General features: G+C 58.7%; 3 protein-coding genes across 10 annotated transcripts in view; 1 reads left to right on the forward strand and 2 right to left on the reverse strand.

Moving 5' to 3' along the window:
* IKZF3 (IKAROS family zinc finger 3) overlaps nt 1–8301 on the reverse strand; it is a 22498-nt gene extending 14197 nt beyond the window's left edge. For 2 of the 8 annotated variants that reach the window (XM_032440911.2, XM_032440909.2), the window contains exons 1-3: nt 3997–4188; nt 1625–1678; nt 1308–1418 (exon numbers count right to left, since the gene is read on the reverse strand). In XM_032440911.2, the coding sequence (XP_032296802.2) occupies nt 1308–1418; nt 1625–1678; nt 3997–4027 (196 nt within the window). In that variant the 5' untranslated portion in view covers nt 4028–4188. The other 6 variants (XM_085532545.1, XM_085532546.1, XM_015885964.3 and 3 more) reach the window with 6 other exon arrangements.
* Nucleotides 5802–9692, forward strand: ZPBP2 (zona pellucida binding protein 2). The gene is made up of 8 exons (XM_015885968.3): nt 5802–5922; nt 6268–6342; nt 6721–6846; nt 7340–7501; nt 8017–8235; nt 8744–8829; nt 9277–9454; nt 9569–9692. The coding sequence occupies exons 1-8, from the start codon at nt 5817–5819 to the stop codon at nt 9667–9669; spliced, it is 1053 nt and encodes a 350-aa protein (XP_015741454.1). The 5' UTR covers nt 5802–5816; the 3' UTR covers nt 9670–9692.
* A 2904-nt stretch (nt 9693–12596) lies between these two features.
* LRRC3C (leucine rich repeat containing 3C) lies at nt 12597–17404 on the reverse strand. The gene is made up of 2 exons (XM_032440916.2): nt 16571–17404; nt 12597–14660 (listed from the first exon to the last, which is right to left on the reverse strand). Exons 1-2 carry the CDS (start codon nt 17259–17261, stop codon nt 13798–13800), a joined length of 1554 nt encoding a protein of 517 aa, XP_032296807.2. The 5' UTR covers nt 17262–17404; the 3' UTR covers nt 12597–13797.
* Between the last annotated feature and the right edge of the window lie 1701 nt (nt 17405–19105).

Below are 19105 nucleotides of genomic sequence, written 5' to 3' on the forward strand. Positions count from 1 at the left end.
TTTGGTCCCCCGGGATGCAACACCTTTTCTTTCCACCTGAGTCTTAAACTAAAGGGTTCATCAGCTCTGGGCTGCACAGAGAAATGGGGGACACAGGGCACCCCCCCCCCCAGCACCCTCTGAGCAGACACAGGAAACGAGTGCTGCTCATAGGGCTGCAGTGAGCGCACACGTGTGCACCGCAGTGCAGCTTCCATCCCCTCTAGGCAAAAGAAGGGCTTTTTTTTTTTGCTTTTTTGCTTTTTTTTTTTAATTGTTATGTGCATGTTTTCCATCATGCTTTGAATTTCCCCATCACTTCAACCTCCTGCTTGCAGCTGCCGGAGCCCTTCCGCAGGGTTGCACTGTAGGATGGGTTGCTCTATGTTGGCTGTGCAGCATCCCACCTCCAGCAGCTGCAGTGCAGAACAAACACAGCCCACATGCTCAGCAGCTCCAGGAGGGGTTGAAGCAAACCTGCCCCTGCTCGGGGTGAGCATGAAAGAGGGGAAAGCAGAGCTGATGTGGTTGGATATGAGGAGAAAGCTTCTCCAAAGGAGCCGTCAGGTGCTGCAGTGAGAGCCCAGGGAGTCACTGCACCTCACAGCATTGAGATGTATTATGTATTATGTTGTATTATGGGATGTGGTGTCGTTGGGAGGTATTGGTGGTAGGTGGGCAGTTGGATGGGATGATCTTGGAGGTCTCCTCGAGCCTCAGTGATCCTAAGAGTCTGTGGTTCTATAGAATAGCAGTAGGGTGGATAAATGGTTGGCAATGCTTTATGTGCTTTGGAATCTGAGGGCAACATCAGATGCCGCTGGGTGTAGGAAAGGCTCCAGCTTTCCACGTTCAATAGTTTTAAATGTGAAACATCCCTTTTTAGGGTCAGCGGAGCAGAACCCACTGGCCCAGACGCTTCAATGTACACAGCTTCAATAACAGACAAGTTGGAAACCCAAACATTTTGTTGTGGCCCAACATTGAATCATTGAATCACAGAACCACAGAATGGTTTGGGTTGGAGGGGACCTCGAGATCACCCAATTCCATCCCCCTGCCATGGGAAGGGCTGCCAAGATCTAGATCAGACTGACAAGGAACCAACAGAGCCTGGAGCAGCTCCAGGGATGGGGCACCCATTGAACATCCCAAACCAAGTATCCTGCAGCAAGCATGAATTCATGTGATAGATAAGAACAACTAACCACAGCCACAGCACGTCACAGCACTGCTGTGCTGGCATCACCCCCAGCCCCCATTGCCTCTCATTCCTGCCCCCCAGGACACACACAGCTCATCCATTCCAGGCAGGAATGTCACCGTACCTCCTGCTTCTCCATTGGACTGACTGTGCTCCTTCAGCTCCTCCGCATTATCCGTGCCCTCCACCTCCTGCCCTTTGTTCAGGTCACACTCCTCCAGAACCTCTTGTCCCTCTGCAAAAAGCAAAGCAAGCTGTGAAAAGAAACGACTATTTCTGCTGCACTGTTTCCAAGCCATCACCCCAACCCCCAGCATTGCTCTTTATTGCTGCACCCAATGCAATGACATGGAGTGAATTTGTTGCCCAGATTCCCAGACATGGTGGGAACCAAATCTTTAATAAATCAAATAATCAAAAGGGAAGTTCCTGGGGCTGTACCTGAGGCCTTGGGCTGCTCCTGGGGATTGCTGAGGTCCATGTTGCTCCTTGAATCTGCAAAAGGGACAGAAAACCACCCTGAGCCACTCCAGGTTACTAAAACCTCTCCCTGTTCAGTTGTTAATCTGAGAGCTCCGTTTTCTTCTTCGTTGGAAGCAAAACTGAAAGAGCAAAACTCAAATCGTTACCTGACGATCATCACCTTTCAGTGTACAGGCGTTTATGTGCGTCCCAATTGAGAAGCTCTGCATTTCCTGCTCTCAGTACAGTCTATAGCTCAGAACCAACTCGCTCTCTCCACTGCGCATCCCCCTCTGTGCCCCACAAGCAGTGACACCAATGGAGCAGAAAGCACCTGGAAGAGCCACAGTTCTTATTCCATAGACAAGAACAGACCCTGTTGGCACTGACACGAGTCCAATTCCCATCTAGGAGCTGTGATGGGGATCCCATGGGATGCTGGAGCCCACAGAGCCCTGCAGTTGCAGGCTGGCTTCCAGGCTTCACCCTCCTCATGGTTTCACAGCCATCTGTTTCCTTCCTCCTTCTTTCCCTCTCTCTTTTTCCTTAACAGATCTGAACATCTTTCCTCTGCTTTGCACATAGCCCAGGAGTGGCCCCAGGAGGAACAAAGCCCATTCCTGGTAGTCAGGTAAAAGCTGGGCCAGGAGGTGGCAACCGCAGCCACATTCACCTCATTGCTATCTATCTGTGCCACCACCACACATGGAACATGTCTGTGGTCTCCACAACGTCAACATATAAAGCTCTGTTAACTCCATGTAGAGAGATGGAATATTCAGACAGGGCCGCCCAGAGCTGCATGGGTGGATGAGCCCAACAAAGAGATCAAAACCAGATCCATCCAACAAGGAAAGCAAAGCCAGATCCATCCAACAAGGAAAGAAAAGCCAGATCCATCCAACAAGGAAAGCAAAGCCAGATCCACCCAGCACAGCTCCTCATTTGGCTCCATTGCAGCCCTAAAGATGAGCAATCCGCACCCATTTCTCAGCACTGGGTCTCAGAGCTGTGCTGGGGGATGTGGTGTGGGTGGTGGGTTGGATTTGCTCATTGTGGTCTTCTCCATTCTGAGTGGTTCTGTTGTGTGATTCTGTGCTGCACGTCGTTCCCATTACCCTCCATGAGCAAGAAGGGCAAGAAGAAAAGGAGAGGTGGTGGGGATGGATGTTGCATTGACCCAAACCATCAGCAGCCCGAGCTCCTGGGGCTGTGGATGAGCTGTGAACTATTGCCAGCTATGAAATAATTAAACCAGACCTCCTGTCCTTGCACGAGCACAAGCTTTTTGTGCAGCTTCTCTTCTCAGAGCCCTAAATTTTACCTCTGTCATAAGAGAAGTCACAGCACTGGACAACAAGAAGTTCAAATATTCACTCCATCCGCATAAGAAATACCCAATTACCTCATATTTAAAGCTTCTAATTTGCCTTCGTTTCATTTTACCATAGCAGGAAGCGTGAAGTGCAGAGAGGCAAATGGGCCCAACTGTACCCAGAGAACCGACATGGAAACCTCAATGCACAGCACACAGAGAAAGCTCTCCCTGCTGTGGATTCTGACTTCACACCCAAATAATACAGACACTTCATTAAACAAATCCTCACAGCTCTGGATATAATCAATGCTTAGTCAAGAGGGCCAAGTCCCCATTGGTCCATTGGTTGCTTTATCTGGCTGGCGCTGCTTTAACAGCTCGCTGTGACCAGCAGGACTCAGCCACCACTATGAAAGCATGGCAGAGGGTGAAGCATCCACTCATCCCTCCTTCCCTGTGCTATATCCACCTGAAGAAGCTCCCTGTAGGCTTAGCAGCATCTCAGTATTCAACCCCCGGCATCAACATTCAATCTCAGGCCTCTTTCCCAACTCAGATACTCCGATCCCAATCCCTCACAGCTCTGAACACACGTGCCACCATCCCCAAGTCCTGCACAAACACTGCGCTTCTCCCCTGCCTTCCAAAGACACGAGGTGGGAACTCACACAGCACGTCGGTCCTGGTAGAGATGGGTCCGAGAGCCACCGGGTGGGCACCGGGCACCGGGATGACACCGGGTGCCGTGGCTGCAGCCGAGCACAGAGCTGTGTTAGGAAGCAGAAGTGCCGTTTCTGTGCCCCTGAGAGCCGTCCTCGGTCCTCCCGTGCGCTGCGCCAGGAGGCAAAGCGAGCACGAATATTCAAATGGGTCGTTAAAGGAGCGGCGATGCACCGCAATGAGCAGCCACGTCAGTGCCCCGTCCTGCAGCCCGGCCCGGCCATAGAAGCAACAGAACGATCTACACGGATTTTAGCTGAAAAAGGAGCCGTAGGTTGCGGGGTGGGCACGGCTGGGGCTGGGACGACCTTACCTCTCTGCTTCCCAAGCGAGAGCCACACCATTGCCTTCTTACTTCTCCACCCGACAGCGCTGCAGAGCTGATGCCCTTTTACATCCCCTTTGCCATCAGCCCTTTGAGCACAGCACGGAGCGGACTCAGCCCCTTCCTCCTCTCAATACACCAAGAGAAAACAGCCCGGCCCGGCCCCAGCCCTGCAGGAAATCTCCCACGTCCACGCACCGAGCAAAGCAACGCAGCCCCTCGTGCTCCTCACGGATTTCCCACTGACCTCAGCAGCACTCGGGACCCATGGAAACAAGGCTGTGCAGCACTTGTCACACCCGGAGGTAACGCTGTTTGACGCCGCCTTCTACACCGATTCCATCCCTGAATACAACCTCAGCCACTCGAGCTGATCCTCCACCCCACGCACAGCCCCGAACCCAAAGGGCTGTTTCCACGTTAGCTCCTAAAAGCACCAAAACAGGAAGGCAAAGCGACTTCTTCAGCAACTGCAGCTACAAGAGGGAGGAAACGAAGCCACGGAGAGCAGAACTGCTGCTGAGATACGGTGGCAGCCCTCGGGCAGTCCCAGCTAAGTCAGATCGTGTGTGAGATATTACTGCAATGCAAACACGCGTTGTAGAACCCAAAGGACGCCGATGCTTTCCAATAGAAAACTGCAGCTCATTCGGAATAACCAAACCCTCGAGTCATTAACACAGAGGGGAATCCGGGCTGAAGAGTCCCAGCAGAACTCAAGCAACAGCCTCTCACCGAGGAATAGGGGCAGCGTGGGGTGAACCCGGCTCTGTTGGGGCATTTTGTGGAGCCTATTTCCAGCCTCGTTAAAAGAAAAAACCCAGAGTGATCCATTTTCCTTCATAAGCAAATCGTGCTGCAGAGCCTGATGTGGCAGGACAAGGGGAAATGGTTTCCAACTGAAAGAGAGGAGATTTAACCTGGATATAAGGAAAAAGATAATTACAGATAAGAGTGGTGAGGTGCTGGTACAGGTTGGCAGGGTGGTGGTGATGCTCTGCAGACAACCAGGGTCAGGGGATGGGCTCTGAGCTCCTGATGGAGCTGTGGGTGCCCCCATTTAGTGCAGGGATGGGGCCAGGCAGCCTCTGGGGGGCTCCAATTCAAACAACTCCATGACTCCAGGGGGGTAGAGCCAAGGATCCCAGCCAAAGGATCCCATGGATCCCAGCCATTCACCCCACCCGGAGCTGGCCAACAGCCTCCTCCAGCTCACATCTCCAAGTGCGAATTCATCAGATTAAAGAAAAACTGTAATAACACAAAGTGCCATTTCTACCCCAGGATCCACCACCCGTGTGACAACTGCACACAGCCGTGCCCACGCACACAGTTAACCTTCCCACGTGGTTTCCTTTGGGTGTCAGTAGCCCCGATGCTGTTGACACGTCACATAAACCACCACCGATCTCCTCGGGCTGTGACACCCACACATGGTGGCTCCTTGGACTTGGGGCCACGTGGAATGGACTCCACTCTTTGGAGCACCCGAGTTTCAATGGAGATAAGATGAGAACGAGGCTCTTGTTATCTGCTTTTCTCCATGAAAGAGTGCTGCTAATTGAAAAACAAAGCCAATCACAAGAGCATTGGGTTGAGGAAGGATAATGTGGGGCTGGGATCCCTCCTCCCAGCAGGGCTCTGTAGGGTTGGGATCCCCTCCATTGAGGCCCTGTGTGGGGCAGCCCCAGTGGTGGTGAGAGGAGGGTTAGAAGGGCCGTTGGAACCCCCCCCCAATTGGAACCCCCCCCCAGTTGGAACCCCTGTCCGTTGGCCTCACACAGCAGTGGCCGTTGAACAGGGTTGGCATGGCAGGGAGTGGTGGGAGGCTGAGCTCCCCCCATCGAGCCCTGCTGGAGATGGTGGCCATCATAGCAGTGATGGTGGAGGCATGTCAGGGCGCTCCGGGTGGAGGTAGCAAGGGGGGCAGAAGGCACAACCCCTCCCAGGGGGGCACAGGGGATGTGGGAGAGGCTGAGGGATGGATGGGGGCAACTCATGGGAAGGTCCTTCAGCACTCAGTGACAGCCATGGGGTGGGGAAGGGTCTGGTTGTGGTCCCCCCAGCACAGTGCTGGAGGGGCTGCCTTGAGCCCACAGAAGCCCTCCTGATAAAGGCATCAAATCACCACCATCCTGCTGAGTCTTTTGGGAGGGGAGGGGGGGAAACAGGCAGCAGAATCCTGCCAGGACAGAGCAAACAGCTGCACGGCTGGATTCCTGCCTGTAATATTCTTCATTCTTTTCCCTACATCAAAAGTGGCATCGGAGGAAGAACAATTTTCTATTGGCTTTTTCCCAAGGAACCTGATCTACGGCAACGCTCATCGTGCAGGTAAACCCACCTGACTGCACTGACACACAGTGTGAGGTCTCAGAAGGCTCCTGGGATGGCAGTGAGGTACCATAAGCATTCACAGCCAGCAACACGACCAGAGCTGCACCCCAGAGCACCACCCTGATGGCACTCAGCAATGGGAAGGCATGAGCTGGTGCTGCAGGGGAAGAAGTGATGTCTAAATGAAGGATGGACCCTCAGTGCCTTAACTGCTGCTCTGGGTCCAGCCCTCAGTCAGCTCCCAGCACCTGGGGATGCTCCTTTATGCTGCTTCAAGCTTGACCTCCCATTGTGTGTGTTCCCAAGTATTTTGTGGCTTCATTCAACATCAACATCTCACATCATTTATTTCTTTTCCCCTCTCTCCTATTGCAGAGAACGTGTATGTTAAAATGTTCACCAACAGCCCTTTCCTGGCGTGTACGGATCTGTCTATTTCTCAAGAAGAAATGATAGATCCCAAGTACTCGTGGACTGGCCCAGATGGGAGGAATTTACAAGGTGAGAAGCTCAGAGCTGCCCACGTGGGGTTTCCACTCTTCTCCCACTGCCTGAGTCACCATTTCCAAAGCACTCACAGGGAGGTGTGGAAGCAGCCCCTGGGGGTGAGAATGAGGGAAAGTGGGGCAGAAAACCAACACACCTCTCCTTACGAGGGGAAAAGCTGAGCACAAATGGCTGAATACCCAAAAAATCACATTTTCCTTCTTCCTATTGATGCCGCTCTGCAATGGTGCAGCGGGGCCAAAGCATCACACAGCCCTCAGGTTTGTGCCCCCAATTCTGACTTCAGAATTCATTTCCTTTCTCCTTCTGAAATGCTTGGGATGAAGGGCGACTTGTCCCAAGAACCAGAGCTCCAACTCAGCCTATTTCAGACTAAAAGAACCACAGAACATCACCACACACCTCCTCCTCTTTGAGAGCTCCAGATGGGCAGAGCACAGGACACCGTGTATTCCCAGCCACCACATCCCTTCTGCTTCCATCCTAGGGAAAGGATACGTGAATCTCACGGACTCTGGGGAGCTGGTGCTGTTGGGCTTCCAGGAGTCCATGTCTGGAGCCTACACGTGTGTACTGTCCCACAAAATCATAGAAACCTCAGCACAAGAAGAACTAGATGTGACCTCTACCTACAGGTTCATGGTGTACGGTAAGATGGCAAACTGATGCACTCAGCCCTTGTGGTTTGTTGGGTTTGTGGCAGGGCCTGTGGATTTCAAAGCTTGGTAAATGGAGAGACAACACTCTATCCCTAACATCCTATCCCTGTGCATACTCAAATATACCATCCCACCTACACACGGTGCCACGCAGCATCTGCAAACCAGGACAGTGCTGTGACCCCAACCCCACTCAGCCTCTGTTATCCAGCACCCAACCTCACATCACCCCCATCCATACCACAGCACCGCAGATGGTTTATTTCACCTCCTGCCCCTCCTTGGTTTCACCATTCAGGAGCAGAGCTTTGTAACTCCAACACAAAACCTTGTTCATTCCAAACCAAGGAGCCCCTTGCAGGCTGTGAGAGCCCAGCTTTGTTAATGGGTCAACTACTCACGTGTTTAGGTGTGAATAACAGCCTGCATCTCAGCTACAAAGCACACAGATGTGAAGGTAAGGTGGGCACCGGCCTGAGCTCCACTCCCCTCCTGTTCCTGGCAGCGTACAGGGAAGCCAGCCACGTGTACCAGATCTCGGTCCGTTTCAATGTGAAGGGATGTGAGCTGGCAGCCAACGATCGGTTCGTGGAGGAGCTGAAGAAGATCCTGGAGAACCTCATCTCCGACCTGACGTGCCGCGTGGAGGGACCCTCATCCACCTGCCATTCCCTCGAGGCTCCCCAGCGGGGCTCCCCGAACGAGCTCTTCATCACATTTCAGGGTAACAGAACTCGGTGCTCGCGGAGGAGCGATGGTTTGTGGCCCTGAACACTATGAGAGGATCCCGGCACCCACACACTCACCCCCCCCCCCCCCACGAGGCCGTTCCCCACCGCAGCCGCTGCTCTTTCCATTCCCAGCCCACAGATGGAGCCAGAACTCGCTTTGGAGCGCTCAGAGCGCACCGAGCAAAGCGGAGCTCCGAAGCCCCGAAGTCCCGTTGTGAGCTCAGCCCGATGCAGCCGAGGAGCTGAGGGACAACCCCGTGTCATCCCCTGCTCCCCCCCCCCCTATTACCGCTCCCGATCCCAGGGGCAAAGAAACCCCCGTCCTTCACGAGAGGGAAACGAAGGGGATGGGGGGGGGGGGGGGGGCGTGTGAGGGGTTGACCAGCAAACAGCGCAGAATCCCATTTCCTCCTGAAACGAACCCAAAGGCTCCGGCAGGACTTTGGCTGCAGGGGGTTCCCCAGGGAACACCCACCGCCATCCATCTCCCTCCCCCCGCAGTGAATCCCTTCGCTCCGGGATGGGAAGATCTCTGCTACCGCCTCCCTCGGGACTGTGACGACGCCACGAACCGCAGAGCTCAGGAGGTTCTGTGCCATCTGGACCCTCTGCACCCCAACCCCCTGCCCTGCCGTGGGGTCACCCGTCAGCCTCAGAGCTGGGATTGGGATTAATCACTGGGATTAATGCACTGGCAGCTGATGGAGCTCAGATAATTCAATTCCGGATGGGAATTTGCCTTTAAAAGGTCAGACTGATCCACTTAAAAAACAGAAAAGGGTTCCGTCTGCCGTGTAAGGAATCGGATACAAACATTTCCATCAGCAGATCTTCTGTTCTCTGGCCCAAACCTCATATCTGCCATTCAGTAAATGGAATGCAATGTGAAGCACTGAGCTCTGAGCTGGGTTACCTCCACCTTCCCATGGGCTGCCTGTCCCCAGCCCTGCTTTCCTTTCCCCCTCCGTTAAGCCTTTTTTAACCCCTAACCCATGGATTCTTCTCTTCCTTTCCTCCCCATTTCTGCACTTCAGGCAAAGGATCGAATAAGGGAGTTCTTCAGGAAGCAGACATACGCCCTGAAGCACCAATTTCGGGCTGTTCCCACCATCCATTACGTGGAGGGCAGCTTGTCAGTGACCTCCATCGACAGCTGCCGTCCAGGCTTTGGGAGGAACAACATCACCCACCGGAGCTGCGCTGGCTGCTGCGGTAACAGGGCATCCATTGGGTCCCATTGCTGCCATCAGAGGGCACTCAGCCATCGGTGCTGGGGGTTCCCATTCAGCCTTTGGGGAGGTTGATGCTCTCTGTTTCTCTTTGCAGTGGTGTGCAGCCCTGGGACGTACAGCCCCAATAGCTCTGGCAGATGCAGGCCGTGTGTGGGGCAACGCAGAGTGGGGTACGGAGCCACGTCCTGCCCGTGAATGTGGAACAGAATGAAGAGACCAGAGGTGGGAAAGCAGCGTTGTTTTTCTGGTGGCCTCTTGGTGCCGAGCTGCTGGTCCTGGAGCTCTACGTGCAGCCTGAGCAGCAGCTGAGCTCCTCCGCTCACACACCCCTCCTGCATTTCCTGTATTCAGGCATAAAATGGGGCGTTCATTCAGGGTCAAGCAATGTGTGTGTGTCACGAAGCCGCTGCTGCTCCCTGGGGGTGACCCCAACCACCACACTGTGCTCTGAGGACAAAGAGCAGGATGAGGTTATTTGTGCCACAATCCCATGAGTTACTCAGAGGTGTGAAGTACCAAATCCTCACCATTTAGGAACACTAAAGCGCTTCCCTTTGTTTTCCTCTGCGCCCTTCCCTCCCTCCATTCAAGTACCTGTGGCACGGCCCCACTCACTGCACAGCAGCTGCGAGCTCCCAGGATCAGCAGCGGGTCGAGATAAGAGCTTTCAAAGCCCCGAGATAACAGGAGAGCTCTCTGCTCAGCAAAGATTTTGCTCCTGTCCACTTTGGAAGGCAAGCTGCTGTATCTGCAATCGATTCTTTTGCTCATTAAGCAGCATTAGGACAGATTCCACTCCCAGTGCTCTCAGTCCATCCCCAGAAGTGCTGCCTTCCCACCCATCCCACAGCACAGAACTCCATCCATTCAACAGACCTGCCGCCCTCCTGTCTGCCCCCAAACCCCCCCAGGGGGCACAGGAGAGTTCCCAGCCCCTATGGAAGCTGAGCAGCCCCTGAGGTCCCACCATGCAGCAGCTCCAGCTCAGACCACAGGGGACTGAACCCACACTCAGCCATAGAGCTCTGCACCATCAGCCTGGCTCTGTGCAGTGCCAGCTCACACAGAAGAGCAGCTCCCTCTCAGTGACTCCCCACAGCACCCAGCCATCCCTCTGTGGGTATTCATCCAAAAAAACAACCAGATTCTGCCCAGTTCAGCTTATCCGTGCTGACAGCCGGGCAGCAGAAGGCCGTGTGGGCACAGACGGTGCTCAGAGCTTTAAGGAATCATCGCTTATTCGGTGCTGATGGAGAAGATGTCATAGAATATCATAGGATCATCATCATGTGCATCTGAACGGCCCGTGGGGTGGCTGCCACTGCTGCCAAATGGACCCCACGCCGCTCGGGGGGACGCAGCAGAAGGGCTCTGCTCCCTGAGCTCCTCATTGCCAGCAGAGGAACGTCACAGCCATCAGCTGTCAGGTGAGGAAGCAGCAGGGGGGCACTGAGCACCATTCAGGGTTCACCACCCCCCCCTACCCCCATTTAAAGCTGTGGGGTTGGAGCAAACTCCCTCAACAACTCAGCCTTAAGAACATGGAAAAGTGAATCAAACCTTTGGGCTTCACACTGCAGAGGAGTCGGTGCCATCAGAGCATGCAGGACACAGTGCACACCTACAGGACAGGGACTTTTCTCTCCCACAGCCCCAACAGCTCCCAGGGAGGGTCTCAGCCCCCACAAACCTCCCCATGTACCCACAGAAAGGCTCCAGAGTCCTCCTAAAACCCTCTCCAAGAATGCCCTCCTAAACACCCCCAACTCTCCCTGTAATCCTCTCCAAATCCACCCCAAATCTACCCCAGATTCTACCCAAAACCTCCCTCAAACCTCCCCCACACCTCCCCTATGGACCCGCAGTGCTCTCAACCCTCTGCCTGCCCATGTTCTCCTCTCAGCCCCGTCCCCATAAGGGCAGCCTGGAGGGATTAATGCTCCCTTTGCATCGCCATGAGTCGCTGTTGGCAGCAGTGCTGCAGTAAATGGATTTTTCTCTGTGTGTTGAAAAGAACTAAATACGATCCACCGGAGCTGGAGGGCTGCTGGCAAAGTGTGGGTCGGCCTTCATCACTGCTTAATTGCCACCATCCGTTCTAATTATTGATAAATATTTTGTATAATTGTGGAAATTAAACTCTCAGGCATCCTTCCTTCCCTCTGCTAAATCCAATCACTGGGAGGCTCAGGACCTGGTGGTGCCAAAACCCAAAGGGATTTGCTTCACCATCCAATGCAGCCCCTGCTGCAAACACAGCACCCCCAACCCTGGGACAGAATCTGGGGCCATTAGAGGTGCTGCTAACGAAGGGCTGCACTGCAGCCACAGCATCATAACAGAGATATGGGGCTGACAGGACACTGCTCACTCGGCCATCACTGATCCCAGCTGGTAAATCTGGAGCATAGACAGAAACAAATCACCCAGAACTCAACGTTCCAAGGTGCTGGGAGGACCCATCCTGATCCCACTCCACCCATCCCAATAGCAGCCAGGCCAGGAGCAAAGTGGGGGCACTGGGACGGGGGCTGGAGGATGCTCCATGGGGCAGCACCACAAAGGTGGGTGCCAGGGACACCCCCAGCCAGCAGCCCGGTGCTACACAACCCCACAGGGGGAACCAGCAGGAGCAGGGGGGGCTGCAATCTGCTTATGGGGCTGCTGCCATCTGCTTGGGGCCGGGGGCAGCCGGGTGAGGGGGTGGGTGAGGTCCTGCAAGCTGGAGCTGTCGCTCTGCTTTAGGACTGGGATCACACACCTCCTGGTGCCCCCTCTCAGCACAGCGCTGCTGACCTCATAGGGAGAATGGGGACGGATCAGCCCTGACCCCTGGGTCACATTATGGCCCTGCTCTGCTCTGATGGGGGTGGGTGGGCAGGGAGCAGTGCAGCAGCCACGAGGATGGAGCACGGTGAGGTGACCTGAGCCACCAGGGCTCATTAATTCCAAGCCAAGATAGAGTTACCTGCAGTGTCCTGTTTCTGAGAGCCCCACCAGCAGCAGAGCCCTGCAGGTATGACAGAGATACAGGCACCTTCATCCCCTCCTCATGGCTGGGGGGGGGTCACTGGGGGTCCCCGACATGAGCAGCACTGGTGTGAGGCACGACCACCACAGTCTCCAAAGTAAAAGCCAATTTATTGTCATATAAAGTAAGAACGTAAAAGGTCCCTTAAACAAAACACTCCTTGGGAGATGGTGCCCCGGGGGCTCGGTCCGGTTCCCCCCCCCACCCCTGTTCTCCAACATGGGGAGGGGGCAGAGGGCTGAGACGAGGTTGTTTGTGCATTGGGGCTGTGCTGGGGGTGTAGGCACTTGTGGAGGGTGCGGGCACCGCTCCCTACAGCCCCGTCCATAGGCACCGGGCACTGGAGGGATGGAGGGGGCCCGAGCCCTGCCAGCCCCAGATGTGTGGGGCAGGCGCTGCAGGAGGTGTTGGTGCAGCTTTGGTTGGTGCTCTTGGTGAATTAAGGCAGTTGAGCTTCAGTTGGTTTAAAAAAGGACAAAACCAGAGACGGGAGCCAAAGGAGCAGGCAATGGGCTGCCTTCACCCCACGGCTCCACGTGGACCCTGTGTGCCCCATCCCTGATGCCAACCCCAGGAGCCCAATGGAGAGTGTCAGAAAGGGACATGTGGGGCCGAGGGGACGTTTGGGCTCCTGGCAGCGGCGCAGGGAGTGGGAGGAGGAGGAGGAGCAGCTGCCTCTGCCCCATCCCAGCGCTGTCACAGTGAGTGGTCGCAGCCGTGAGTCCTTGAGAGAGAGCGGAGCCGCAGGGGGGTGCACTGACCCAAAGCACCGACCCCGTGTGTCCTCAGACCCCCGTCAGCACCCACCGCCATCAGCACAGGGCACAGCCCGGGGGTTCTGATCCCATTTTCACCTTAACACTTAGAGGGGGGGTCCCTGCTTCACCCCTGGTGCCCATCAGCAGCAATGGGGCGGCAGCTCCAGCTCAGGAGGTGGGAGCTGGATCCACTCCCCACCACAACATCCCCCATCCCCATCTATCCACCCCACAGCCCTGACCCCTCATTGCCCCACAGCTCCAGGAACATCCCCAGGGCAAACAGGAGGGGTTAAAACCTCAATGTCACCCACAAACCGGGGATGGCTACAAAGGAAATCAGTTCCACACCAAGTCCCAACATCCGGAGCGGTGCCGCGTGGTGGGGGCACACTCAGTTCTCCCTTCTCACATTGCCTGGAACCAAGAACTGGGACCCCATTATCACTCCCCACCACGGCCGAGTTCTCTCGCTGCCCCCATTGGACACCACTCCCCAGGGCTGCCATGACGTCCCACCTCCCCCAGCCCCGCTCACACCACGGTGCTGATGGTGGACGACTCCTCCGAGTGCCGCTGTTTGCTGGGCAGCGATTTGAGGTACTCCAAGTGCCGCCGCGCGTCCTCCTGGTTCTGCCTGACGTAGTACACCAGGTAGGAGATCACCATGGCGAACCAGCCGAACATGGTGACCAGCATGGCAATGTCTGTGGTCTTTTTATACACGTTGCAGAAGTCCGTGTCGGTGATCACCTGCACGAAGGCTTTGCCCACGTGCTCCTCTTGCAGCGCCGAGTCGCAGACGATGCCGGTAGAGGATCCTGCCACCAGGTCCACGGCTCGGATCAGCTCCTGCAGGCGGCAGTCACACAGCCAGGGGTTGTTGGACAGATTCACCTTGGCCTTCACGTTGCTCAGGACGTCTTTGCTGAGCGACACCAGCCTGTTGGAGGACAGGTCCAGAGAGCGCAGGTGGTCGGCCAGCCCGCGGAACGCCCCGCTCTCAATGGCTGCAATAGCGTTATGGGACAGGTCCAGCTCCAGCAGCAGCGGCAGGTCCCGGAAGGCATCGCGGGGCAGGAAAGGGATGCGGTTGGAGTCCAGGTAGAGCTTGTTGGTGTCGTTGGGGATGTCTTTGGGGACCTCTGTCAGCCGGGCGTTGCTGCAGCGGAAGGTCTTCAGCCCCTCCTCCTCCGAGGGGTAGCATCCCCTGGGGAAGGCGGCGGCGTGCAGGCAGGACAGCAGCAGGACGCCCTGCACGAGCAGCCCCATGGCTGTGGGGCGCAGGACGCTCCGCTCCGCCGCTGCCGTGGTGCCGTGGTGCCGGTCCAGCTCCGTCACGCAGCCGCCGGCCCCTCGTCTCTCACCCGCGGTGCTTCGGGCTGCAGGAGGCACATCTGGGGACACCAAAGGCACAGCGTCAGGCTGAGGTGCCCAAGGGGAACTGCGCCCACCCGCTGCTCCCAGCGGGATGGGGATGGGGGGCGGGCAGCGCGGTTTGCTGGTCCCCCCCACAACCAGCGGCAGCTCACGGGGCTCCTGCGCTGCGGGATTAGTTCCCGAGGGGCTGAGCCACCGCACGTCTCCTGTGCAGCAGCTGGGCTGTAACAAACGGCCACGGCTCGGGCTGAGCCGGAGGCGGGGGTGAGATCCCCGCCAAGGTCACCGGCAGTGCGAGCTGCCTGAAGCCAGCGCATCCTGCAGAGCTCCGGGAGAGCTGCAGGCAGGGCCCAGGGGACAGCAGGCAGCCAGCAGGTTCCCCAGCAGCGAGGGGTCGATGGAGGCTGGATGCTGGCTCGGGGGATCCGCTCCCCAGAGCTGCCAGGGCTGATGTGGGCAGGTGCCGTGTTTTCTATGGGGTGTCGGGTTGGAGGGTGCTGGGGCAGGGGGGTGGCTGTGCTGTGCCCTGCACGGTGCCACGCCGGCCCCAGGGCCAGCTGCCCACACCACCCCGTAACCATGGTCCCCATCCAGCCCTTTATTCCGGAGGGGAAAAACGTCAGCAGGAAAGAAACAAAAAACAGAAAAAGGAAATTCACAGGAGCTGAGCTCTTAGCGAGTTCCCAGGGTGGTGGCAGCAGATAAGGCCACGTCCGAGGGCACGAGCTGCTCAACCTTCCCCTGCACAGCTCCCACCGCGCTGAGGGGCAGCGGCGCAATCAAGGCAGGATGCAAAAACCCTGCGAGCATCCTACAATCAATGACAGGGGCATGGAAGGGCAGCCTGGCAGCACAGCTCCACTGTGACAGCCCTGCCCAGCACAGGCAGCCCCGGGGTGGAGGTGTCCCATGTCCTTCTCCCCACCTGTGGAGGCGGCTCTTTGGGGGCTGGGGTCCTGAGCTCCCCCCAGAGCCATCCCGGGGGCTGTTGGGGCTGTGGGGGGGGGGCTGCCGGGGCTGGGCTGGGGCACGGGCACAGCTCTGTCTGTTCTCTGCTCGGCGCCGTAACTCGGTGCAGCTGCACCAAGACGCCCCAAGGTCGCGCCTGCACGGAGACGACCCCGAGAACCCCATTGCGGGCAGCCCCGAGAGGGGAACAGAGCTCAGAGCAGCCGGAGGGCACCGGCACCATCAGCCCCACACCGGCACCGCCAGCCCCACACCGGCACGGCCAGCCCCACACCGGCACCGCCAGCCCCACACCGGCACCATCAGCCCCACACCGGCACCATCAGCCCCACACCGGCACCGCCAGCCCCACACCGGCACCATCAGCCCCACACCGGCACCATCAGCCCCACACCGGCACCATCAGCCCCACACCGGCACCGCCGCACGGACGGGAAACCATCCCCCCAAGGCTGCCAGAAGTAACCCGAGGATTGAGCCCGGGACTGGGAACGGCTGAAACGGATCCAAATGAGCCGGGATCGGTGATTCGGGAAGGAACCGGGAGCTGAGGAAGCCCCCCGGGGGGATGAGGTTCTCGAGGACCCCACGGGGGGGTCACGGGGCTCCTATCGCGGCTCTCCGGACCACGCGCGGCACCGAGGGCAGCTCCTGCCCAGCCGTGGAGATGCCGGGGACGGCAGCGTTGGGGTCGGGGCTGTGCGAGCAGCAGGAGCCGCCGTGCACCTGGAACAGCCGGGGATGCCCGGGGTTCCCCCCGGCCCCGCTCCAGCTCCGGCTGCGCTCCGCACCGGGGGCGTTGCGGGCGAGGGAAGCCCCGGTAATTCCCCGGGGGAAGCTCAGCGCGGCGCTGCCGGGGACCCCCCCCCCGACCCCGCCCGCCGCCTCCCGCCCTGCCCCTCCCGAAGCGGGAGAGTACCGGGGAGCACCGGGCTGCGGGTTCCCGGTGCGGACTCACCTGCCGTGCGCACCCCGCGGCGACGGAGCGGCCCCGCGCCCCGGGCCGGAGCGGCCGCGCCCCGCGCAGCGCGGCGGGCCCGGAGCCGGCGGCGGCGGCGGCGGCGGGGCCGGTGGGCGGGCTCCACCGGCCGGGCCTCCCCGGGGCTCCCCGCCCCCGGCCCGCCCCGCCGGGGGGGCTGCACGGCTCCTGGCACCCCCGCCTCGCCCCCGGCTCCCGTCCACCCCCGGTTCGTGTCGAGGCTGAGCCGCGGGACTCCTTCCTGGGGGGACACGGGGAGAACCCCGCCGGGAGCGTCCGGGACCCCCCAAGCTCGGGGCTCTGGGCGGTCACAACCAACGGAGCATTCGGGATCCCCGGGACCCCTTGTGGGAACGGCGCTGTCCGGAGCCGGGCTCTGCCTTCCCTCCGCTCCCCGCAGCCCGGGGCTGCCCCCGTTCCCCACCGCCCCAGAGAGAGCGGAATCGCCCCCCGGTTCTCCCCCCTCCGCCACGGAGCGTGACCCCCCCCTGCCCGCCGCCTCCCGTCGGCACCGGCATCGCTTACTCGGGGAAACCCGAGCCGCGGCGGGCAGCGAGGCGGGCGGAGCCCTGCGGGTACCGGTGCGGGTCCCCAGCCCTGCCGCGAGCCGCCCAGCCCAGGGTTCGGTGGACCGGCGAGTGGACCGGCACCGAGGCCGGCTCAGGACCATGGAGAGCGGCCGCCGTTACCGGGCTCCGGTGCTCCGGTCCGGGGCCGCCCCCAGCGGGCAGCTGGTACTGGGGCTCGTCCCTACGGCACACCGGGCTCCGGGGACGTGGGGCCGAAGGCCGTGCCCTTGCCGTGCTGCCAACAAGGACGTTGGTCCGCGGCTCTCCTTGGTGAGACCGTGCGCTGAGACTCCCCCGCTGCTCGGGGAGGATAAACGGGTTACGAGGCGCCTGGGCTGCGTCTCGGCCCCATTAGCAGAACACAACCTGACGGCAGCCGCCCCGAGCACAGCACGGCTGGAGCCAGGCCCGGTGCGGGGCTGCCAGTGCGGGTCTGTGGGCCCAGAGGTCGGCACACACCGTGTGGGTCCGCTCCCATCCGGTGCTGGCAGGAGGAAGATCCGTGCCCCCACCTGAGGCTGGAGCAGAGACCCACACTGTGCTGGGATGGGGCCGGGACTGAAGCTGGGGAAGCACTGGCTGCTCCCAGGCCCTCAGCCCATTCATCTCTCCCTGCTTGGCTGGAGAAGCCCCATTCACCCCAGCAGCGATGCCACAGGGTCTCCATCCTTCCCACATCACGCAGAGCCCAAAAACACGAGGCTGCAGTGCAGCACAGCCCTGTGCAGACCCCTTCCCATTGCTGCAGCGGCACGGCTGGCTAAAATCAGCCAGCATCAGCTCCTCCCTGCCACCACGGCTCTATAGAGCCAGCATCGGGGGCCAGCAAACAGAAGGGGAGTGTGGACCCCACTGCACAGTCCAAGCATTGGCCCTAATCCCCCCCCCCCCAAGGACCACTGCACCCCCAAACGCTGGGGTTCCCTGGGAGGGGGGGGATAAATGCAGGCTGGGGAGCCCAGGGAGAGGATGCCCGCCCTGCACTCCCACCAGCAGCGAGAGAAGCTGCTGCAGCATCACCGAGTGGGATTAATATTTATGGGCGTTTAAAAATAGCCGCCGCATTGTGCTTCCCCCTCACGTGCGGAGTCAGCGGGGTGTGGGGAAGCTGCTAAATTAGATGTCACCGCGCAGAGGGAGCTGCTCAGCCAGGCAGGAGAGGGGATAAAAATAGAGCTGCCGTGTGCGTGGCTCCCCTGCAAAGCAGGGCTGCTCCCGAGGGATCCCGCCTCCGCTACAGCATCCCTGCAGCACCGGGACGATGCGGGTGGGTTTTCCAGGTCCCCACAAGGCCGAGGTCCTCCAGGAGCAGCCGGCAGGGGAAGCTGTGTCTGTGGGCAGGGAGATGCTGCTGTGTGATGCTCAGGATGCCCCGGTCCCACCCAGCAGCAGCGATGTGCCGGATCCATCCTCCGGCCCATGAGGGCGCACACGAGGCGCTGAGCTCTACGAGCAGCTGGTGGGGGGGGGTTGGGGGCTTCAGCACCGAACGACCTCAAAGCTGCCTGAAAAACACCCCGCCGAGCGGCTCCGCCGTTCTGCACCCTCCGCTGCTCCCCGGCAGGAGCTGAGCGTGCACAAAGCCTGCACAGATGGCTGCACGTGGGGAGAGCAGCGATGGATGCGCTGACAAAGGCCGGGGACAGATGGTACCCAACAATGCAGCCCCCGGCCCTCAGCCATGCATGGTGCAGTGCATGCACCGAGATGCGGGGTCACTGAGCACCGATAGCACGGATAGCAGGGCTGCAGGTGCTGAGGTGACCGCATCCCTCCATGCACAAAATGCAGGGGATCCGAAATGCCAACAGCTGGAGCCGACATCCCGATATTCCCACCCAAAACTCCAATGAACCCCAAGAGCTAAAGCTGCTCAGCCAGCAGCACACACTGTGCTACGTTCAGTGGGTGTAACTCAGTATAACTCTGCATCACTCTCTTCCCT

The sequence above is a fragment of the Coturnix japonica genome, unplaced genomic scaffold (assembly GCF_054131305.1).
Source record: "Coturnix japonica strain WE unplaced genomic scaffold, WE-NBRP24 Scf049, whole genome shotgun sequence".
NCBI lineage: Eukaryota > Metazoa > Chordata > Aves > Galliformes > Phasianidae > Coturnix > Coturnix japonica.